General features: G+C 43.5%; 4 protein-coding genes and 1 long non-coding RNA gene across 5 annotated transcripts; 2 read left to right on the top strand and 3 right to left on the bottom strand.

The window, feature by feature from the left end:
• Positions 1-802: 802 nt before the first annotated feature.
• LOC115747355 (cationic peroxidase 2-like) lies at positions 803-2,438 on the top strand. The gene is made up of 3 exons (XM_030683492.2): positions 803-1,378; positions 1,499-1,661; positions 1,741-2,438. Exons 1-3 carry the CDS (start codon positions 971-973, stop codon positions 2,160-2,162), a joined length of 993 nt encoding a protein of 330 aa, XP_030539352.1. The 5' UTR covers positions 803-970; the 3' UTR covers positions 2,163-2,438.
• A 2,303-nt stretch (positions 2,439-4,741) lies between these two features.
• LOC125312899 lies at positions 4,742-5,068 on the bottom strand. Its single transcript, XR_007196978.1, has 2 exons — positions 4,906-5,068; positions 4,742-4,813 (listed from the first exon to the last, which is right to left on the bottom strand). It is a non-coding gene; the product is annotated as an uncharacterized LOC125312899 (long non-coding RNA).
• A 627-nt stretch (positions 5,069-5,695) lies between these two features.
• LOC115747359 lies at positions 5,696-7,307 on the bottom strand. Its single transcript, XM_030683497.2, has one exon. The coding sequence runs from the start codon at positions 7,248-7,250 to the stop codon at positions 6,024-6,026; it is 1,227 nt and encodes a 408-aa protein (XP_030539357.2). The 5' UTR covers positions 7,251-7,307; the 3' UTR covers positions 5,696-6,023.
• Positions 7,308-8,622: 1,315 nt separating this feature from the next.
• Positions 8,623-11,114, top strand: LOC115747285 (3-hydroxyacyl-[acyl-carrier-protein] dehydratase FabZ-like). Its single transcript, XM_030683376.2, has 4 exons — positions 8,623-9,084; positions 9,198-9,258; positions 9,377-9,521; positions 10,734-11,114. Exons 1-4 carry the CDS (start codon positions 8,877-8,879, stop codon positions 10,989-10,991), a joined length of 672 nt encoding a protein of 223 aa, XP_030539236.1. The 5' UTR covers positions 8,623-8,876; the 3' UTR covers positions 10,992-11,114.
• A 724-nt stretch (positions 11,115-11,838) lies between these two features.
• LOC115747283 (chlorophyll a-b binding protein CP24 10A, chloroplastic-like) lies at positions 11,839-12,918 on the bottom strand. The gene is made up of 2 exons (XM_030683375.2): positions 12,584-12,918; positions 11,839-12,460 (listed from the first exon to the last, which is right to left on the bottom strand). The coding sequence occupies exons 1-2, from the start codon at positions 12,814-12,816 to the stop codon at positions 11,911-11,913; spliced, it is 783 nt and encodes a 260-aa protein (XP_030539235.1). The 5' UTR covers positions 12,817-12,918; the 3' UTR covers positions 11,839-11,910.
• Between the last annotated feature and the right edge of the window lie 1,682 nt (positions 12,919-14,600).

Raw genomic sequence — 14,600 nt, 5'->3', positions numbered from 1 at the left:
CAATAGTTATCGGCACGTAATCATTATCTATACGAAACGTCCAATCTAGAAGGACGCCCTTCCCAACAAGCGACAACAAAGTATCACGATTCTACGAGAGCATATTTAATGTTGTCGGCCATGAGGGTGAAATATCACGCGAAATAAACTTTGTAGAACCTAATTCTGATACCCTATTAGAAAATTAAGTAAAGAAAGGCCACGTGTGTATGCTTTATATAACTCTATAGTCAAACGATGCGAGATACTTCAGATCCCTATATATGAGAGAATCCCAAAAAGAATAAAAAAACTCCATAATAACCCATAAATACAAATACATTCAAAGGAGCAAAAAAGTTACACAGCCTCCAAAAAAGAAGAGGAAGGAATTGACTTGGGTCAGCCATTGGAGCTTGGATGTATTCTCTTCTGTGTCTCTGCGCTCTTGCATGGACCCCCGACGCGGTTTCGACGATTGTGTTCGGCCAGGCAAGAACGGGCAAAAGGCCAAATTTAGCAAAACGACGTACCCTCTTCTTGTTTTGGGCTTTATCTTTTGCTCCCGATGACCTCTTCTTCCGTCTATTTTGACTCTCCTCCCTTGCGATGTTTTCACACCGTTCCGCTATTCGAACCAGCCCACGATCGGCATGCTGAGAATCTTCTCTCCATCCACTTTCCTGGAAACTTCCTCGTGAAAATTCAGATTCAACTAGTGGCATTTGTACTGTGATCACTAGGATACATGCACGTGAACAAAAACCCATGCAGAGCATGGGACCTGCTCTGTCTCTCTTTCTCTCTCTCTCCCTCTCCAGCCATCTTTTTATACTTCTCCTCCATAGCTTGACCTCTCCTTCACCCTATATATACGTGCGCATTCTGCATGCATTGCCTCACGCCAAACGCAGAACGTCTTTAGATATTCAAATCTCAGTATTGTAGGCTAAGGCGTATTCGCTTCATTTCCCCTGTTTTTTTCGAAACAATGGAGGGTGGCTTCTTTATCGGAAAAACCACCTTGTTCATGATGCTCCTGGCATTGTGCATCGCGCCGACCTTTGTGAGAGGACAAGGTACGAGAGTAGGGTTCTACTCACGTTCGTGTCCGCGTGCTGAGGCCATTGTTAGGTCGGCTGTTCAGGCCCATTTCCGGTTCGACCCCACTGTGGCTCCCGGGCTGCTGAGGATGCACTTCCACGACTGCTTCGTCCGGGGATGCGACGGTTCGGTCCTCCTCGATGGGCCCAGCGCGGAGAAAACGTCGAATGCGAACCGGGGGTTGAGAGGATATGAAGTGATCGACGACGCAAAGACCCAGCTCGAAACTGCGTGTCCCGGCGTCGTTTCTTGTACTGATATTCTCGCACTGGCGGCCCGCGATTCCGTTGCTCTTGTATGTAACAATCCCGGGCTCCCATCTTGGCAGCAGCAACAAGATTGATCTCTTTTGAAAGGCCAAGTCTTCAGACATTCGAGACATTTTGAGTGATGTGATTCGTGAATTTCAATGCAGACGAACGGACCAAGTTGGGCAGTGCCGACGGGACGCAGAGATGGACGGGTCTCCTCTGCATCAGATGCTGGAAATTTGCCCAGCTTCCTGGATTCAGTTGATGTGCAAAAGCAGAAGTTTGCTGACTTAGGACTGAACACCCTTGATCTTGTTGCTCTCGTTGGTTAGTATTTCAATTAAAGTTGGCGACACAGAAGTGTTATATTAAAGCATGTCCAAACCTAACCAATATGGATTTACAGGAGGGCACACCATAGGAACTGGAGCTTGCCGGTTCTTCCAGAACAGGCTCTACAACTTCAACACTACCACCTCAGTCGACCCCTCCATTGATCCTTCCTTTGTTTCTCAACTCCAATCTCTGTGTCCACAAGGCGGCGACGGCGCGAGGCGCGTCGCCCTCGACACCGGCAGCCCCAACCGCTTCGACACGTCCTTCTTCGCAAACTTGAGGAGCGGAAGGGGACTTTTGGAGTCCGATCAGAAGCTGTGGACCGACGCCTCCACGAGAACTTTCGTGCAGAGCTTCCTGAGCAGTGGAGGCCCGACCCGGTTGGACTTCGGCGCGGAGTTTGCTAGATCGATGGTGAAGATGAGTAACATTGGTGTGAAGACGGGGACGGATGGCGAAATTAGGAAAATATGCTCCGCCATTAATGCATGATTTAGATCATTGAAGACTAATCGAACTCCAGGATTAGAGTGTTATGTGTTAGAACCGGCGTAAGCTGATTCATGGTGCGTTCTATTGAATTTGCAGTGGATAGTTTTTTTTTTTTGGTCGCATCGAAGTGGATAGGTTGACTCAATTAAAAGAAGGAAATGTGTAGTTCTTTTCATTTGAATAAAATTGATGGCTGTCGTCTCCGAGATGAAAATCTTGACCATGAATTTCAATGGTTTCTTACCTTCCTGCGGAATTTCTGGCGATATCTGATTATTTATTCAAAATTAGATGTTGGCTTTAAATAAATAACTGTATAGGTAAGAAGAGAATATGATCATCGTATGTATACTTTCAAGTTGATTAGATAGACGAATTATCTACAATAAAGCATCCTAAGAATTTATTTGTTTCACGGAAAATATGTGTTTTGGAAAACATTTTCCTAAAGATGATGGTTATGTCATTTGGAATAATTAGCCAATAGAATATACTTGCATTACGATGATAATTTTATACCTAATCACTTTCGTGGACGACATATTTATTTTTCACTCATTCATTTCTATAAACGGAATAAGCGATCATTTTTAGGAAAATATTTTTCAAATCGTTCATTTTTCGTGAAATAAACCCACCCTAGATGCTCGGTAGCCTAGCCAACGTAGAAAGCTTTCATCAAGATGTTTGAGTAGGGGGAAAGGTCAAGTCCACATCCACAAAATGTTTAATGGATTAGACCCTCTATGTATTTAGTGAAGAAAAAAAAAATTTGGGTCGAATTTAGTTAAGAATTAAAGCAGACACCCACTGTCAATTTTTATACCAACGTCTTTAGTGAAAACATGGAATTAATTGAGGTTGGGGAAAATATACCATGTCTCAAATGCGAATAAGTATGCGTGAAATAGCTTAATCCTTAGCCTTTAGAAGCTTCTGTAGTAGAATTCTGTAATCTAAAGTGGAGGTTTGACAAAATTTAACTAGTATATAATACGTAATATCATATGCACCTCATCCAATATACCTTTTTTTCTGGAACAAATGCTGAATGATTTTTTAGCGGGTAAATTTGCTTTAGAATGGCTCCGAAAAACGCATTCCTTTTATTTATGCATGCAAAATCAGAGAATGTATAAGTTTAAACTTGGGAAAATAAAAATATATATATTTTTGGAAATATTTATATTTTCATCAAACAAAACAATTGAATAAATAAAAAAAATTTACTTATCTGAAGTTCGTTATAATATTTAGAAGTTGCCCATAGACAAATCATCTTCTTATAATAAGGAGAAGGCCTTCCTAACAACCATAGAGTCCTATTGGTTATCATTAAAGATAGTTTTTAGTGAAGAGTTTGAAATAATATATTTGTATTCCGGTAGTTGGCCAGGAGGTCAGCGATGGTGACGGATGTACAATGACATAAAAGGTCCAAATTCCACCCAACTCTTGATTTTTCACTGCCTTTTTACTCCCCATATTTCCACACAAGGAGATAAACCAGCAGATACCTTATCTAGGAGGCACAATTTTAACCCAAATAAGATCACACCATGGAGTATAACTTCCTCAAAGGAATGCAATTCAAATTTCAAACGAGCCGAAGCTATTGGCCAAAAAATTTCAGAACTATATAACATCCTCGCTGTACAAATTTCAGGACCAAAACTCTGACTGCTGCTTCCAAAAGGACTTTCATGATCAAATCAATCTAGAGTCGTAGACCCTCACTAGACAGCCGCCAAGACATCATCGCAGACCAGCACATAAACCAAGGAAAGAACATTTATTTGGAGCAACCAAGAACAGAACTATCTCGGCCAAAACCATGGATAACTAACGTCTAAAGAAAACACAGGCATATACATCTAGTTATGTTACCAACACGTCAGCTATCGGCACCGTGTGCCCTGAAATCTGCATTTTCACAGCAACCAACTACTATGCATATCTGTCCTTTGAATTATCATTTCTTGCAACCATACCGATCACATTGACTTCCAACAAGCCAAAAATATAACGAAGCGTATATAAATACTCACCAGAGCAGAAATTGACGAGCCAAAACTAACCATTGGCTTGCCAAACCTCTATCACGCAGTAGAAGTTACAACAATCTGCAGGCAGACAGTTCGTCGCCTGTCTAAAAGAGCAGAAGGCTTTACTTTAAATTTATTGCATATCCATCCATAGATCAACGACTTCTCCATCGTCCACCTCTCAATAGAATGCGCAATTCTTCCCTCTTGCTCAGATAGAATAGTAAAACCCCCTTCTCTTAACAATTCGTCCACACTTAAGCAAAGAAATACAAGTAGACAACTCAGTAGAGACTAAACCAGTTAATAAATAAACTCAATTTTTCTATCTTCTTGGGTCCGCCCTACACTACCTAGAATTGTTCTTCCATTAGATGCACTAGAACTTTTTGGCCTAGAGTTTGGAAGGATTAACTTATCAACTAAATTAAATTTCTGTGTCATTCAGTTCAATTAAATCCGACACCTCCCCCCTCCCTCCCTCTTCCTTTCTCCCCCAAAACCCCCCGCCCGGTGGCCGGATACAGAGTATCATGACTAAAAAATACAGTCCAGTTCAAAAGCATTTCTGTGCAGGATGAGGTAGTTATTCATCCACAATTCTATCTACCATAAATTGAGTATCCGGAATGCATATGAAGAGCCACTGCTTGAATTGTTCAGACTATCCTATCCAGCAACAGCAGAAAAGAAATTACCATTCAGCAACGGTGAATCGTCCATGAAAGAACTGTCGATTAACAAGAATTTTGTATTAATAAATTTTCGAAGACAACAAATTAATGGCAGCTCGTCCTGCCATCACTCCTTTCCATGGACCACAAATTCATGGCATCTTCAGCCTACCTCATAGATATGTAAAATGTCAATTTCACAGTTCACAAGACTACAATGACCAGTAAATGGATCTCATTTTATTCTAGAGTTAAACTGAATTCTCACAGACACACTCTTGCACATAGTGGAACAACAAACATGTCATTGCGAAAATCAACTAGCTCAAGAACATAAAACAGTGTGAGAAATAGTCCAGATGCCTTTATCCTTTTTTTTTTTCTGCTGGGAAATGAAGATGCATTCATCCAACTTGAGACCGTACTACAAGGACTAATACATTCTCTACCCACAACCGACCTAATGGAACAAGAAACTGAGTCAAAAGTAAAAGGTAAAGCGGTAAAGGAATTAGTTAAAGCACAATTGCCGAAGGAACGAGCTACCCCATCCATATCTCTCTGAACCCTATCCATGGAGACAATTCCCTGGGAAATATTATTGAGAAGACCCTATCATAACTTAGAAGGCAACAGTGCCTTTTTAGAGAAGACAGACAGTTAGGTCCTCTTCACAACTGAATCTATGCGAGTAGCAGCATCCAGGAAAAATTGTAGCATAGGGATCTAAATTATGGATCAACACAAATAAGCATCAAATAATCAACTTCATAAGCAGCAAATGGCATCAATTTGCTAAGAAACACATAACCAATAAAAGGAAGAATCACCCAGCACATTGGCATAATCCTCACATAGCATGACAACATGATGGACAAAAAGAGACAATTTCATGGGTTACAGACAAAACATTTTGCCAAGCATCAAGGAAGTGCATCCAAGCACAGCAGAAGATCATAAACTCTCCAGAACGAAATATAAGGGGTAGAACCCCATTCCTACGTATCAGCAGATGAACTTCTCACCTCTATCAATACACACATACCAGTTCAAGAACCAACACATGATGCTCAGTGAACTGTTTGATTTTGAGCTGTCTACACAACAACATCCAACACTGGCAAAAGTAACCAAAATAATTGTCACTTGGACACCAAAAGAATCTCAGGTTTCTTAGCTTTGCTCGGCGTGTTAGCATTCGAAGATGCATTTGCAGCTGCCACAGCTACAACCGCTTTTGCAGCCTCTCGCGCCCTCTTGTCGAGCTGAATGAGACTCCTCGTAGCCAAGATTGCCTGGGGAACCAAATCATGAGAAGCCCTTGCATATAAACTCCTGACCGCAACCGAAGCAGCGTCCTTGACTTCCTCTGCGTTCAAAGGAGCCAACAAACAGTGGCCCAAGATCCTCAATACAGGTTGCAAAAGCTCCCAAGGGAGCGGGATTCTCGCACCCTTTGACTCCAGATTCACACCATTCTCTTCAATTGCCAAGTTCCTAACTTCCTCCACAAACCCATCAATCTCTATCTCATTCTCAATGCCATTCCCATCCTCCAGAGCCCTGAACCCATCAACTTTTTCCTCGTCACCATCAAACTCCCTCCTGCAGGAGCAATCCTGCCCCGCCCAAGCTGCAACGAACTGGCAAAGCTCGAGCTTTGACCATGAAGGCATCTGAGAGATCTGCTTATAATAACAATCCAGAGCTATTCCCACTATCGCGGCCCTTTTTGTAGACTTCACCGCAACCTGTGGCTCAAGGGGCGGCCACAAAACCCCGGCAGAGGCACGGGATGGCGGCGCAGGGGATCGGGTGCGCGGACTGTGGTAGAGAGAGGGCTGGGAGAGGTCTGGGATCGCAATCAGCGAGGGTTTGCCTGCGCGGGCCTTGCATTCGGAAGAATAAATGGCAAGGAGGACAGCCTCAAAGCCGGCGAGGGACGGGGAGGGATCGGAGTGGATGCGGGAGAGGTAGAGACCAGAAAGGAGGGGCAACAAGGAGAAGACGACGAGGCGGAGGTGGGGATCGGACGAGAGGAAAGTGTCGTAGAGCCAGTGGCAGAGGGGGTCCGAGCCGGAGCCCGAAAGGGGGTCGGCGAGGGCCGAGGAAAGGGCAGAGTAGACGGGCAAGGAGGAGAGGAGGGAGAGGGCGGGGCGGTCGGAGTCGCTGAGGAAAGAGAGAGGTATGGAGAGGATGGAGGAGAGGGACTCGATGCGGGTGCGGGCCTTGGAGATGGACTCCCACCAGGAGTGCATCGGGTCGTCGGTGGCGGCGGTGGCAGTCGCGACGGCGGTTAAAGAGTTCGGAGCGACAGAAGAGGCAGAGGAGGAGGAAGAGGAAGGGGAGGTGTTGCGCTGGATGTCCATGGCGTGAGAAGAGATCGGAGATGGGGACTGTGGATTTTGGGTTGAGGACGATGACGGCGATGGTTTTCTCCTGGTTGGATTACTTGAATCCAGTTAGGCGTATGCGGTCTCCGGGTCGGGTGTTTCCTTTGGGCTCGGGCCATCCGGCCTTCTGCAATGGCCCAGAGTCATTGCAGGCCCAAAAGAAAAATAATGGGGCTGATAATTCGTGCAGTTTTATTGTACACGTTTGATTATGTAGAGCTCAAATTCTTAAACTTGTAGGCAGAGGCAATATGGGTCTCAAACTCAATTTAGGGCTCATATATAGTGAACTGGTGGAATATGCGTTACTTAAAAGTTTTAAAAACATATTGTAAACATAATTACAAAAAAGAGCCCAATTAATAATGGATCTTGGTGGGTTTGAAGCTTTCAACCCAAAACCACCTTGGCTAAGGCTTCATTCATTTCATAATGAATAATTTGAAAAATAATTTTCTAAAAATAATCATTCATATCACTTACAAAAACGAACAAATGAAAATATTTAGACATAAATTATTGTTGATAATGAAAATATCTCTGTCGACTATATAATTATCCGCTAAACAAACGAAGCCTAAATTTGATATACCAAAACTATCTGAAAGATTATCCAAAAAATTATAAATTTGTTATGCGACGATCAATTCAATCTTAAACCCGATGATTTGCCAATGTCATCCATTTGATCAATTTTGGCTGAAAATCACTAACGTGGATGTTGACCGTCTTACGTGGCATGACCGATCCTACTATTGATAATTTTATAATTTTTGAGCTATTTATTTAGTTTTATATTATATTATTTTCCTTTATTTATCTTTCCCTTTCCTTTTCCTTTTTTTTATATTTCTCTCGGTCGGTCGAGGCCCCGGTGATGGCCAACGATGGCCGGCCACAGGCGAGCGGTCGCCTAATCTAGGCAAGGGCTAGGATGCCTTCGCTTGCCCTTTTTCACATATGTATTGCGGGTATGATATAGTTCTGTCATTTTTCTCTTTTCCATTCTTTATTTTTCGGTTTTAATTAGGATTTACTCTTCTCAATTTTTTTTTTTTTGTCATCGTTCTTTTCTAGTTGTTAATTTTCATTTTCACAGAAACATTAATTTGCTGATCTAATGGTCATGCTCAAAATATGATTTATTGGGATAGGTTCAGACTAGACTAGGATTGGATTAGGTATAAAAATGGGTTTATTATACTTCGACCCACCTGTTTATTACCTCTAGCCGCGCCCTATTCGAACGGACAAATATTAAGGAAATCACTAGGAATCAAGTTCGTGCGATGTGATTAATCATTGATAAGAATATGAAGCAGAAAAGCTTGGGATTCTCCGTCCCGGCCACGCCGCAGTCAGTCTCTCTCTCTCTCTCTCTCTCTCTCTCTCTCTCTCTCTCATGCATACGTACAAACAGTTAGCGAGCAAATGGTTTTCTTGCCTGCTCTGATCTAGTCCAACACAACTCCACTTCCCCCTCGTTTCTCTCGCCCAATTTCACCTGCCCCCCTTCATAAATCCCCAAATCCATCACTCCCTCTCTTTCATTTCTCTTCTGGGTTTCATCCTTCCACCCGTCTCTGCCCGACCCTTCACCCGATGGCCTCATCAGCTCTCTCCGGTTCGTTGCTTTCTTCTTCTTCGCCTTCTTCTCTCGCTCCTCGCCGATCGACTGTGTTGCGGCCGGTCTCCTTTCAGTTCTGTCCCAGATTCGACGCCGCCTCGAAGACGACGGGCCGTCGTTTCGCGGCTCCTTGCTTGCTGGGCGCAGCTCAAGATCCGAAGGACGACACTCCCATCGAATTGAGTGGGTTGATTTTTTTATTTTCTTTTTAACCCTTTTCGTTATCGAGTGGCGAGAATCGCGATTGCTTTTCAAAGATCACGTTGGTGACTGTTGCATTTTCGTTTCCGGCGCAGAATATGCTGCATTTCCGACGGTGATGGATATCAACCAGATTCGCGACATTTTGCCTCACAGGTAAAGACGTCTTTAAGTAGCTTTGGGTTTCTCCGAGGAAAAAGAACGCTTTTTCGGTCGTCGTATCTCTTTTCATGTAATAGAAGTTAGAACTCTTTTCATTCTTAATATGCTCTAGGTTTCCATTTCTCCTAGTGGATAGAGTGATTGAATACAATCCTGGAGTTTCAGCTGTTGCTATCAAGAATGTTACTATTAACGACAACTTTTTTCCTGGGCATTTTCCCGAGAGGCCAATCATGCCTGGTGTTCTCATGGTCGAGGTAAAACCCTCTTCTCTCTCTTGCGCCTTTTTGAGGTTTATCTCTTACTTTAAATTTCATCTAAGTACCGGTGAGATATTAAAATGGTTTGTGTTAAGTCGAATGAAATTTCTTCTGATGTGTTGCCATGCCGAGTAATTGGTGAAGGCATATATAGGTGTTTGGCTTTCTTTCTCAAAGATGATGTGGTGTCTTCTGTCCAAAGTTGTTCTTGTTCCGACAGTCCTTGGCATGAAGTGCCAATAATCCATTTCGGGTTTCTCGAGGTTGGGTTTTCCTTGAAGATCTGTTATTAAAATGGATTAACCACCTGCAAATCTTATATTCTCATGCCCTTATTGGACAAATTGTGCTATGAAACAATGGATCCACTTAACATTGCCTAATGTGCACCATGAAGTTGCCAAGTTCCTACTGGCATCGTGTCAACTTTAATGTCCTTGGTAATTGTCGTTGGTGTAAAGTTCTCGGTTTTGTTTATCATTGTCTTAAACGTTTGGAAGGCAAAGGAAGACTGTAGTGGCTTCCTGGCTGAAGCTTGGACCTTGCATAGGGGAAGGCACTTCAGCGAGCCTGTGATCTGCTTTATAAATTACATTCTGAGCCCCTATGCTTAGTGCCTCACTACCTTAGCCAAGAGTAATGTTTCTGACTACATCTCTGCTACTGATCATGTTACTATCACCCAAGGAGTGACCTAAGGGTAAGTTTATCAAATTCTTTTCTATTGAAGGAATTAAATGGTAGGACCTAAGCTTAATTTCTCCTGAAATACGTCATCTGATTTTACACACGGGAAATCCATTGTGAGAAAGCAGAACATCATTTTTAACAAGATGCCAGTAGCTGTCCTTTGCCCTGCCTGTCTCTCTGCTGGGAGGTTCTGCAAGTCTGGAGGGCCATGATTTTGTTGCAGATTCTACAGGAGTTAGTCATTAGTCAAGCACAGGCCATAGCAATTACTTAGCTGCTGTAGGAATTTTAAATGGACTGAACATCTTATGACTTCTGTACTATAAGAAATATCATTAGACTCGTCAAATTTTTAGTTGGTGACTCTGAAATTTTGGTTAGGAATTGTTTCGGAATTAGAAATTCATGTTTCTTCATACATGTGTTACTACAAGTGTCATTACTTTGGGAAAGATACTTACATTATTGGGAGGTTTTCATCCATGATGAAGACAATGATGCCCTTTGTTGGCTGTCCAGGCAATGGCACAGGTTGGTGGCTTGGTTATGCTACAGCCAGAGGTGGGAGGCTCTCGTGAGAATTTCTTCTTTGCTGGAATCGACAAAGTAAGATTCCGGAAGCCCGTCATTGCGGGTGACACCCTAGTTATGAGGATGACACTTGTTAAGCTACAGAAGCGCTTTGGAATTGCAAAGATGGAAGGGAAAGCTTATGTTGGGGGTGAAGTGGTCTGTGAGGGCGACTTTTTGATGGCTACGGGCACTGGCAGTGAATAATCTGTAGTTTTTGAGCGATCTTTTGTCATGGCTACGTGTTTAAGATAATTTAGCGAATCTCTTGTTTTGATTTCTGCTAGTGAAACTCAGGAGAGCCTCCCTTTGAAGGGAAACTTGTCACTCGCACGGATTCCTTCTCTTCCTTTTTCTTTATGTGCTTTTGCCAGTTGATGAAAAAAATTTCGTCTCTCCTTTGTTATTGGGTGGGTATTCATCATGATTGAACGCTTTATTGTCTATCCTATCCTACTCCAACAGTTGAATTGAAATAATGATTTCGCAAGTAAGACTTATCAGCTTAATCTGTTTCTTACTTCCTATAATTTGGCTGAGATGGTGTCAGAAGATTCTGTCACAATTCAGTCTTGTAGCCATTTAGATGTCATGGCCAACAACCAAGGATCTCTGTCCTTTGAGAAAATCTGCCAATAGGTTGTAGCTTTGATGGGGTGACTACTGTCAAAGTTATGTAACTAATATCTCGTATAAGATTAAGGCATGTCCATGGGAAATTGCGCTCATTTCAGTTTCTCCACGATCGACATGGCCATCTACCCATTTTGCATTGGTGACATCCTATGCAGTCTTCGTATTATATGCTTTCGTCACATTGGCCAGACCTTGTTCCATTCCATCCTTTCGGACAGGACATAATTCCGCTAGGATGTTGCGCAGCATAAGTAGTTGGTTCTGTTAAACAAGCCAACAAAAGCAACATAAAAACAGCGAGCTGGATTTCCTTGCATTCATTATAGAAGTCAGGGTTCCTCTCCCCTCAATTTCCTTTCGCAGTCCTTGTCCATCTATTGAAGTAGCGTCTATTTACCGTACACCCTGCGCTGGTTCATAGTTTGAAAAGCATAGAGGTATTAAGATCATAACAAGTTCTGGTAATCGTTTTATCTCCAATATGCCCGATTTACAAGCCAAGAGCACCGAGAGGTGTCTTCCCCTGCCCTGCCTCAAAGTAGAAAATGAGCATGGCCAGCATAGCAATTCTCGCATGCTTGATCTCAGCCAGCTTCAGTCTCTCTAACTTCTCCCCGTCAGGAATGTACACTCCGTCCTTGAGCGTGCCCGCCAACCCCAAGGGGTCGAAAAACTTGCCTCCCGGATATCCCTGGTCTCCGGTCGCGTTTGCAAAGTTCTCGGCCGTTCTGGACCAGGGAGTAGCCCATTCCACAGACTGGGAGTCTGGGTTGAAGAAGTCCGCCCATCTTTTGCTCTCGACCCATCCCATGAGCAGGAGCTGGGTTCCAAGCAGCGAGCCAAAGGAGAACGGTGCCACTGCACCTGGAGCCGCCCCTGCTTCGAACCACGGGATTCCGCTCCACGCCTGGCCCACAAAAATGCCGACCACTGCAGCCATGGCCCATCTGCCGTGGATCAGCTCGGCTTCTCTGTACCACTTTAGGAATGCCGGGTCCTTCCCCAGCCCTAGTGGGTCAAATCCGTAATCACCTGGAAGTCTGCAATTTTGTTCATCAGTTAGACAACCAAAGGAATGAATTCATTTTTCCCTTTGAACAAACCACCGGATGCATGACCAACACATTAGTATGCATAGATATGTGCCTTAACGGATAACTTACGAGCCATCGAGCCATTCAGGGTCGATGAAGTTGCCGCCGCCTCTAACGGAAGGGATCCACGATTTCTTCGGCTGCACAGCCGCAGCCGCTACTATCAACTTCCCAGGAGTGAAGGCAGGGATAGCCCTGGCTCCAAATCCAGCGGATAACAAGCCATGGCTTCTCTTGGCTCCAGTCAAGAAGGTCGAGCTTGAGCCTAACCCGCTAACAAATGCACTAGATGTTGCAGCCATCTCTCGCTCGCTCTCTCGTATGTTTCTCTGTATCTGAACTTTGAAGATAGAGCTAATGATTCTGAGTTTTCTATTTAAAAAGCGTTAAGCTTTTTATTCCCTCTGAGTGGGGCAATGTGAAGGGAGGTTTCCTATGGAGCCAAGTAGGATCACAAAATCTGAAGAGGACAGGTTGTGGATAGATCGTGGACCAATGGGAACTCGAGGTCACATTGCCCATCTCCAGATGCCTTTCAATTGCAATGGACCCATCTAGCTGTCTCGTCTTGATTTTGACTGCATTCAACAGCACACGCTCGTCGATGAATCTCTTTCGTTTGGCGCTGAATAAAAGGTCGGGTGGATAAGAAAACTCTTCTTATCTTAAGGTTGCTCCATGCGTGATGTGATTCTATAATGGCTTCTGTTATGTCCAGTTCACGACCAAATCACAATGCTTTGAAGAAAACGGAGTAAAGTGGACTGTACTTCTGCCGTCTCGTGGGAAGCCCATCTTTCTTAGGGTCCGCATGAAAACACTTCAGAAATTTCATTTCTCTGTCAGAAGGTCATCCGGCGGATAAATACGTTTGATAAAAATCTAATCGAAATAGAAATCTTTTTGGTAAAAAAATTGACTTCTGGTAGTATTTTTCACTTATGATAAGATTTTCCACTTCTGATAGGATTTTTGGCCAATTTTGAAAAGTAAAAAATTTTAACTTCTTAGCTCTAAAATCACTTCTTAGACCACACCCGCCTCCGCCGACCACCGTTTCTGCGACCACCGGCCGCCAACCATATCCCACCCACCCACCGACCACCTCGGCCACCTACCATTGCCGCCTACCGCGGCCGCCAACCGCCACCACCGCCAACCACCCCCCCCGCGCCGCCGCTATCGCCGCCCGACGCCGACCACCGCCACCGCCGACCATTGCCGCCAAAGATTTTGTTAATAACGTTTCAAAAGTAGAAATTTTCAACTGTTACCAAACAAATTTTTCCGATCAGAAGTTGATTTCTCATAGAGAAGTGTTACCATGCGCGCCCTTAACTTGTCGATCAAAGGTCATTTTGATGTGCAAAACGTGTTGAATTTGACTTTGCACAAAGAATTTTTGAGTTTTGAACTTTAGCCAGAATGAAAGTGATTGTGAAAGTTTACCAATAAAGATTTTTGGTAAGAAACAAAGTATAGGAATACAATCTCGATGAGAATGTTATGCTTCCTAGTTGAATCAGAGAGTTAGAACAAAATTTGAACATACTTATATTGATTCGCAGAATTAATATGCAAAGTGATGCGACACTCGGGAAGGACGCACCTTTGGTATACCGGTTATTGTGCCTTCGGTAAACGCCGAGTAGCCAAGTGCGAAGCGAATAACTGCTAAAAGGTAAGTAATATGCCCACCCCAAGATGAGTGCTAAATTGGAATTTGGGTTCAATTGAGGAGAAAAGAAAGTCTACTTTTTCTTTATTTATCTATGGTTCTAAGACCAGTAGCTCCGGCGGTCCATTCTAACCCTTCTAGGGGGATTCCATCCACAAATGCGCATTGAATTCAATTGTGGAAAAAAAAAAATGAAGAGAAAGAAAAATTGGAGGAATTCGGCTGAAGAGGGGCTCGCATTTGATTAGCTAGTTGGTGAGGCAATAGCTTACCAAGACGATGATCTTCATAGGGTCTTTCTGTCCAGGTGCGGGTAATCCGCATTTTCACAGACTTGTCTATTTCACCATGCCACTCAGGTCAGAACGTAAGCTAATGATGCTTTCGGCTGTTGGACTATCACCATCT

This window comes from Rhodamnia argentea, chromosome 11, assembly GCF_020921035.1.
Source record: "Rhodamnia argentea isolate NSW1041297 chromosome 11, ASM2092103v1, whole genome shotgun sequence".
NCBI classification, from domain to species: domain Eukaryota; kingdom Viridiplantae; phylum Streptophyta; class Magnoliopsida; order Myrtales; family Myrtaceae; genus Rhodamnia; species Rhodamnia argentea.
The sequence above is the reverse complement of the archived record's forward strand: the minus strand, read 5'-3'. Positions and strand labels throughout refer to the sequence as shown.

Coding starts and splice junctions, on each gene's coding strand:
- LOC115747355 (XM_030683492.2), top strand. CDS start 971: ATGGAGGGTGGCTTCTTTATCGGAAAAACCACCTTGTTCATGATGCTC. Junction 1,379..1,498: donor CCCGCGATTCCGTTGCTCTT/GTATGTAACAAT, acceptor ATTTCAATGCAG/ACGAACGGACCAAGTTGGGC. Junction 1,662..1,740: donor TGATCTTGTTGCTCTCGTTG/GTTAGTATTTCA, acceptor ATGGATTTACAG/GAGGGCACACCATAGGAACT.
- LOC115747359 (XM_030683497.2), bottom strand. CDS start 7,250: ATGGACATCCAGCGCAACACCTCCCCTTCCTCTTCCTCCTCCTCTGCC.
- LOC115747285 (XM_030683376.2), top strand. CDS start 8,877: ATGGCCTCATCAGCTCTCTCCGGTTCGTTGCTTTCTTCTTCTTCGCCT. Junction 9,259..9,376: donor CGCGACATTTTGCCTCACAG/GTAAAGACGTCT, acceptor AATATGCTCTAG/GTTTCCATTTCTCCTAGTGG. Junction 9,522..10,733: donor CTGGTGTTCTCATGGTCGAG/GTAAAACCCTCT, acceptor TTGGCTGTCCAG/GCAATGGCACAGGTTGGTGG.
- LOC115747283 (XM_030683375.2), bottom strand. CDS start 12,816: ATGGCTGCAACATCTAGTGCATTTGTTAGCGGGTTAGGCTCAAGCTCG. Junction 12,461..12,583: donor CCTGAATGGCTCGATGGCTC/GTAAGTTATCCG, acceptor ACAAAATTGCAG/ACTTCCAGGTGATTACGGAT.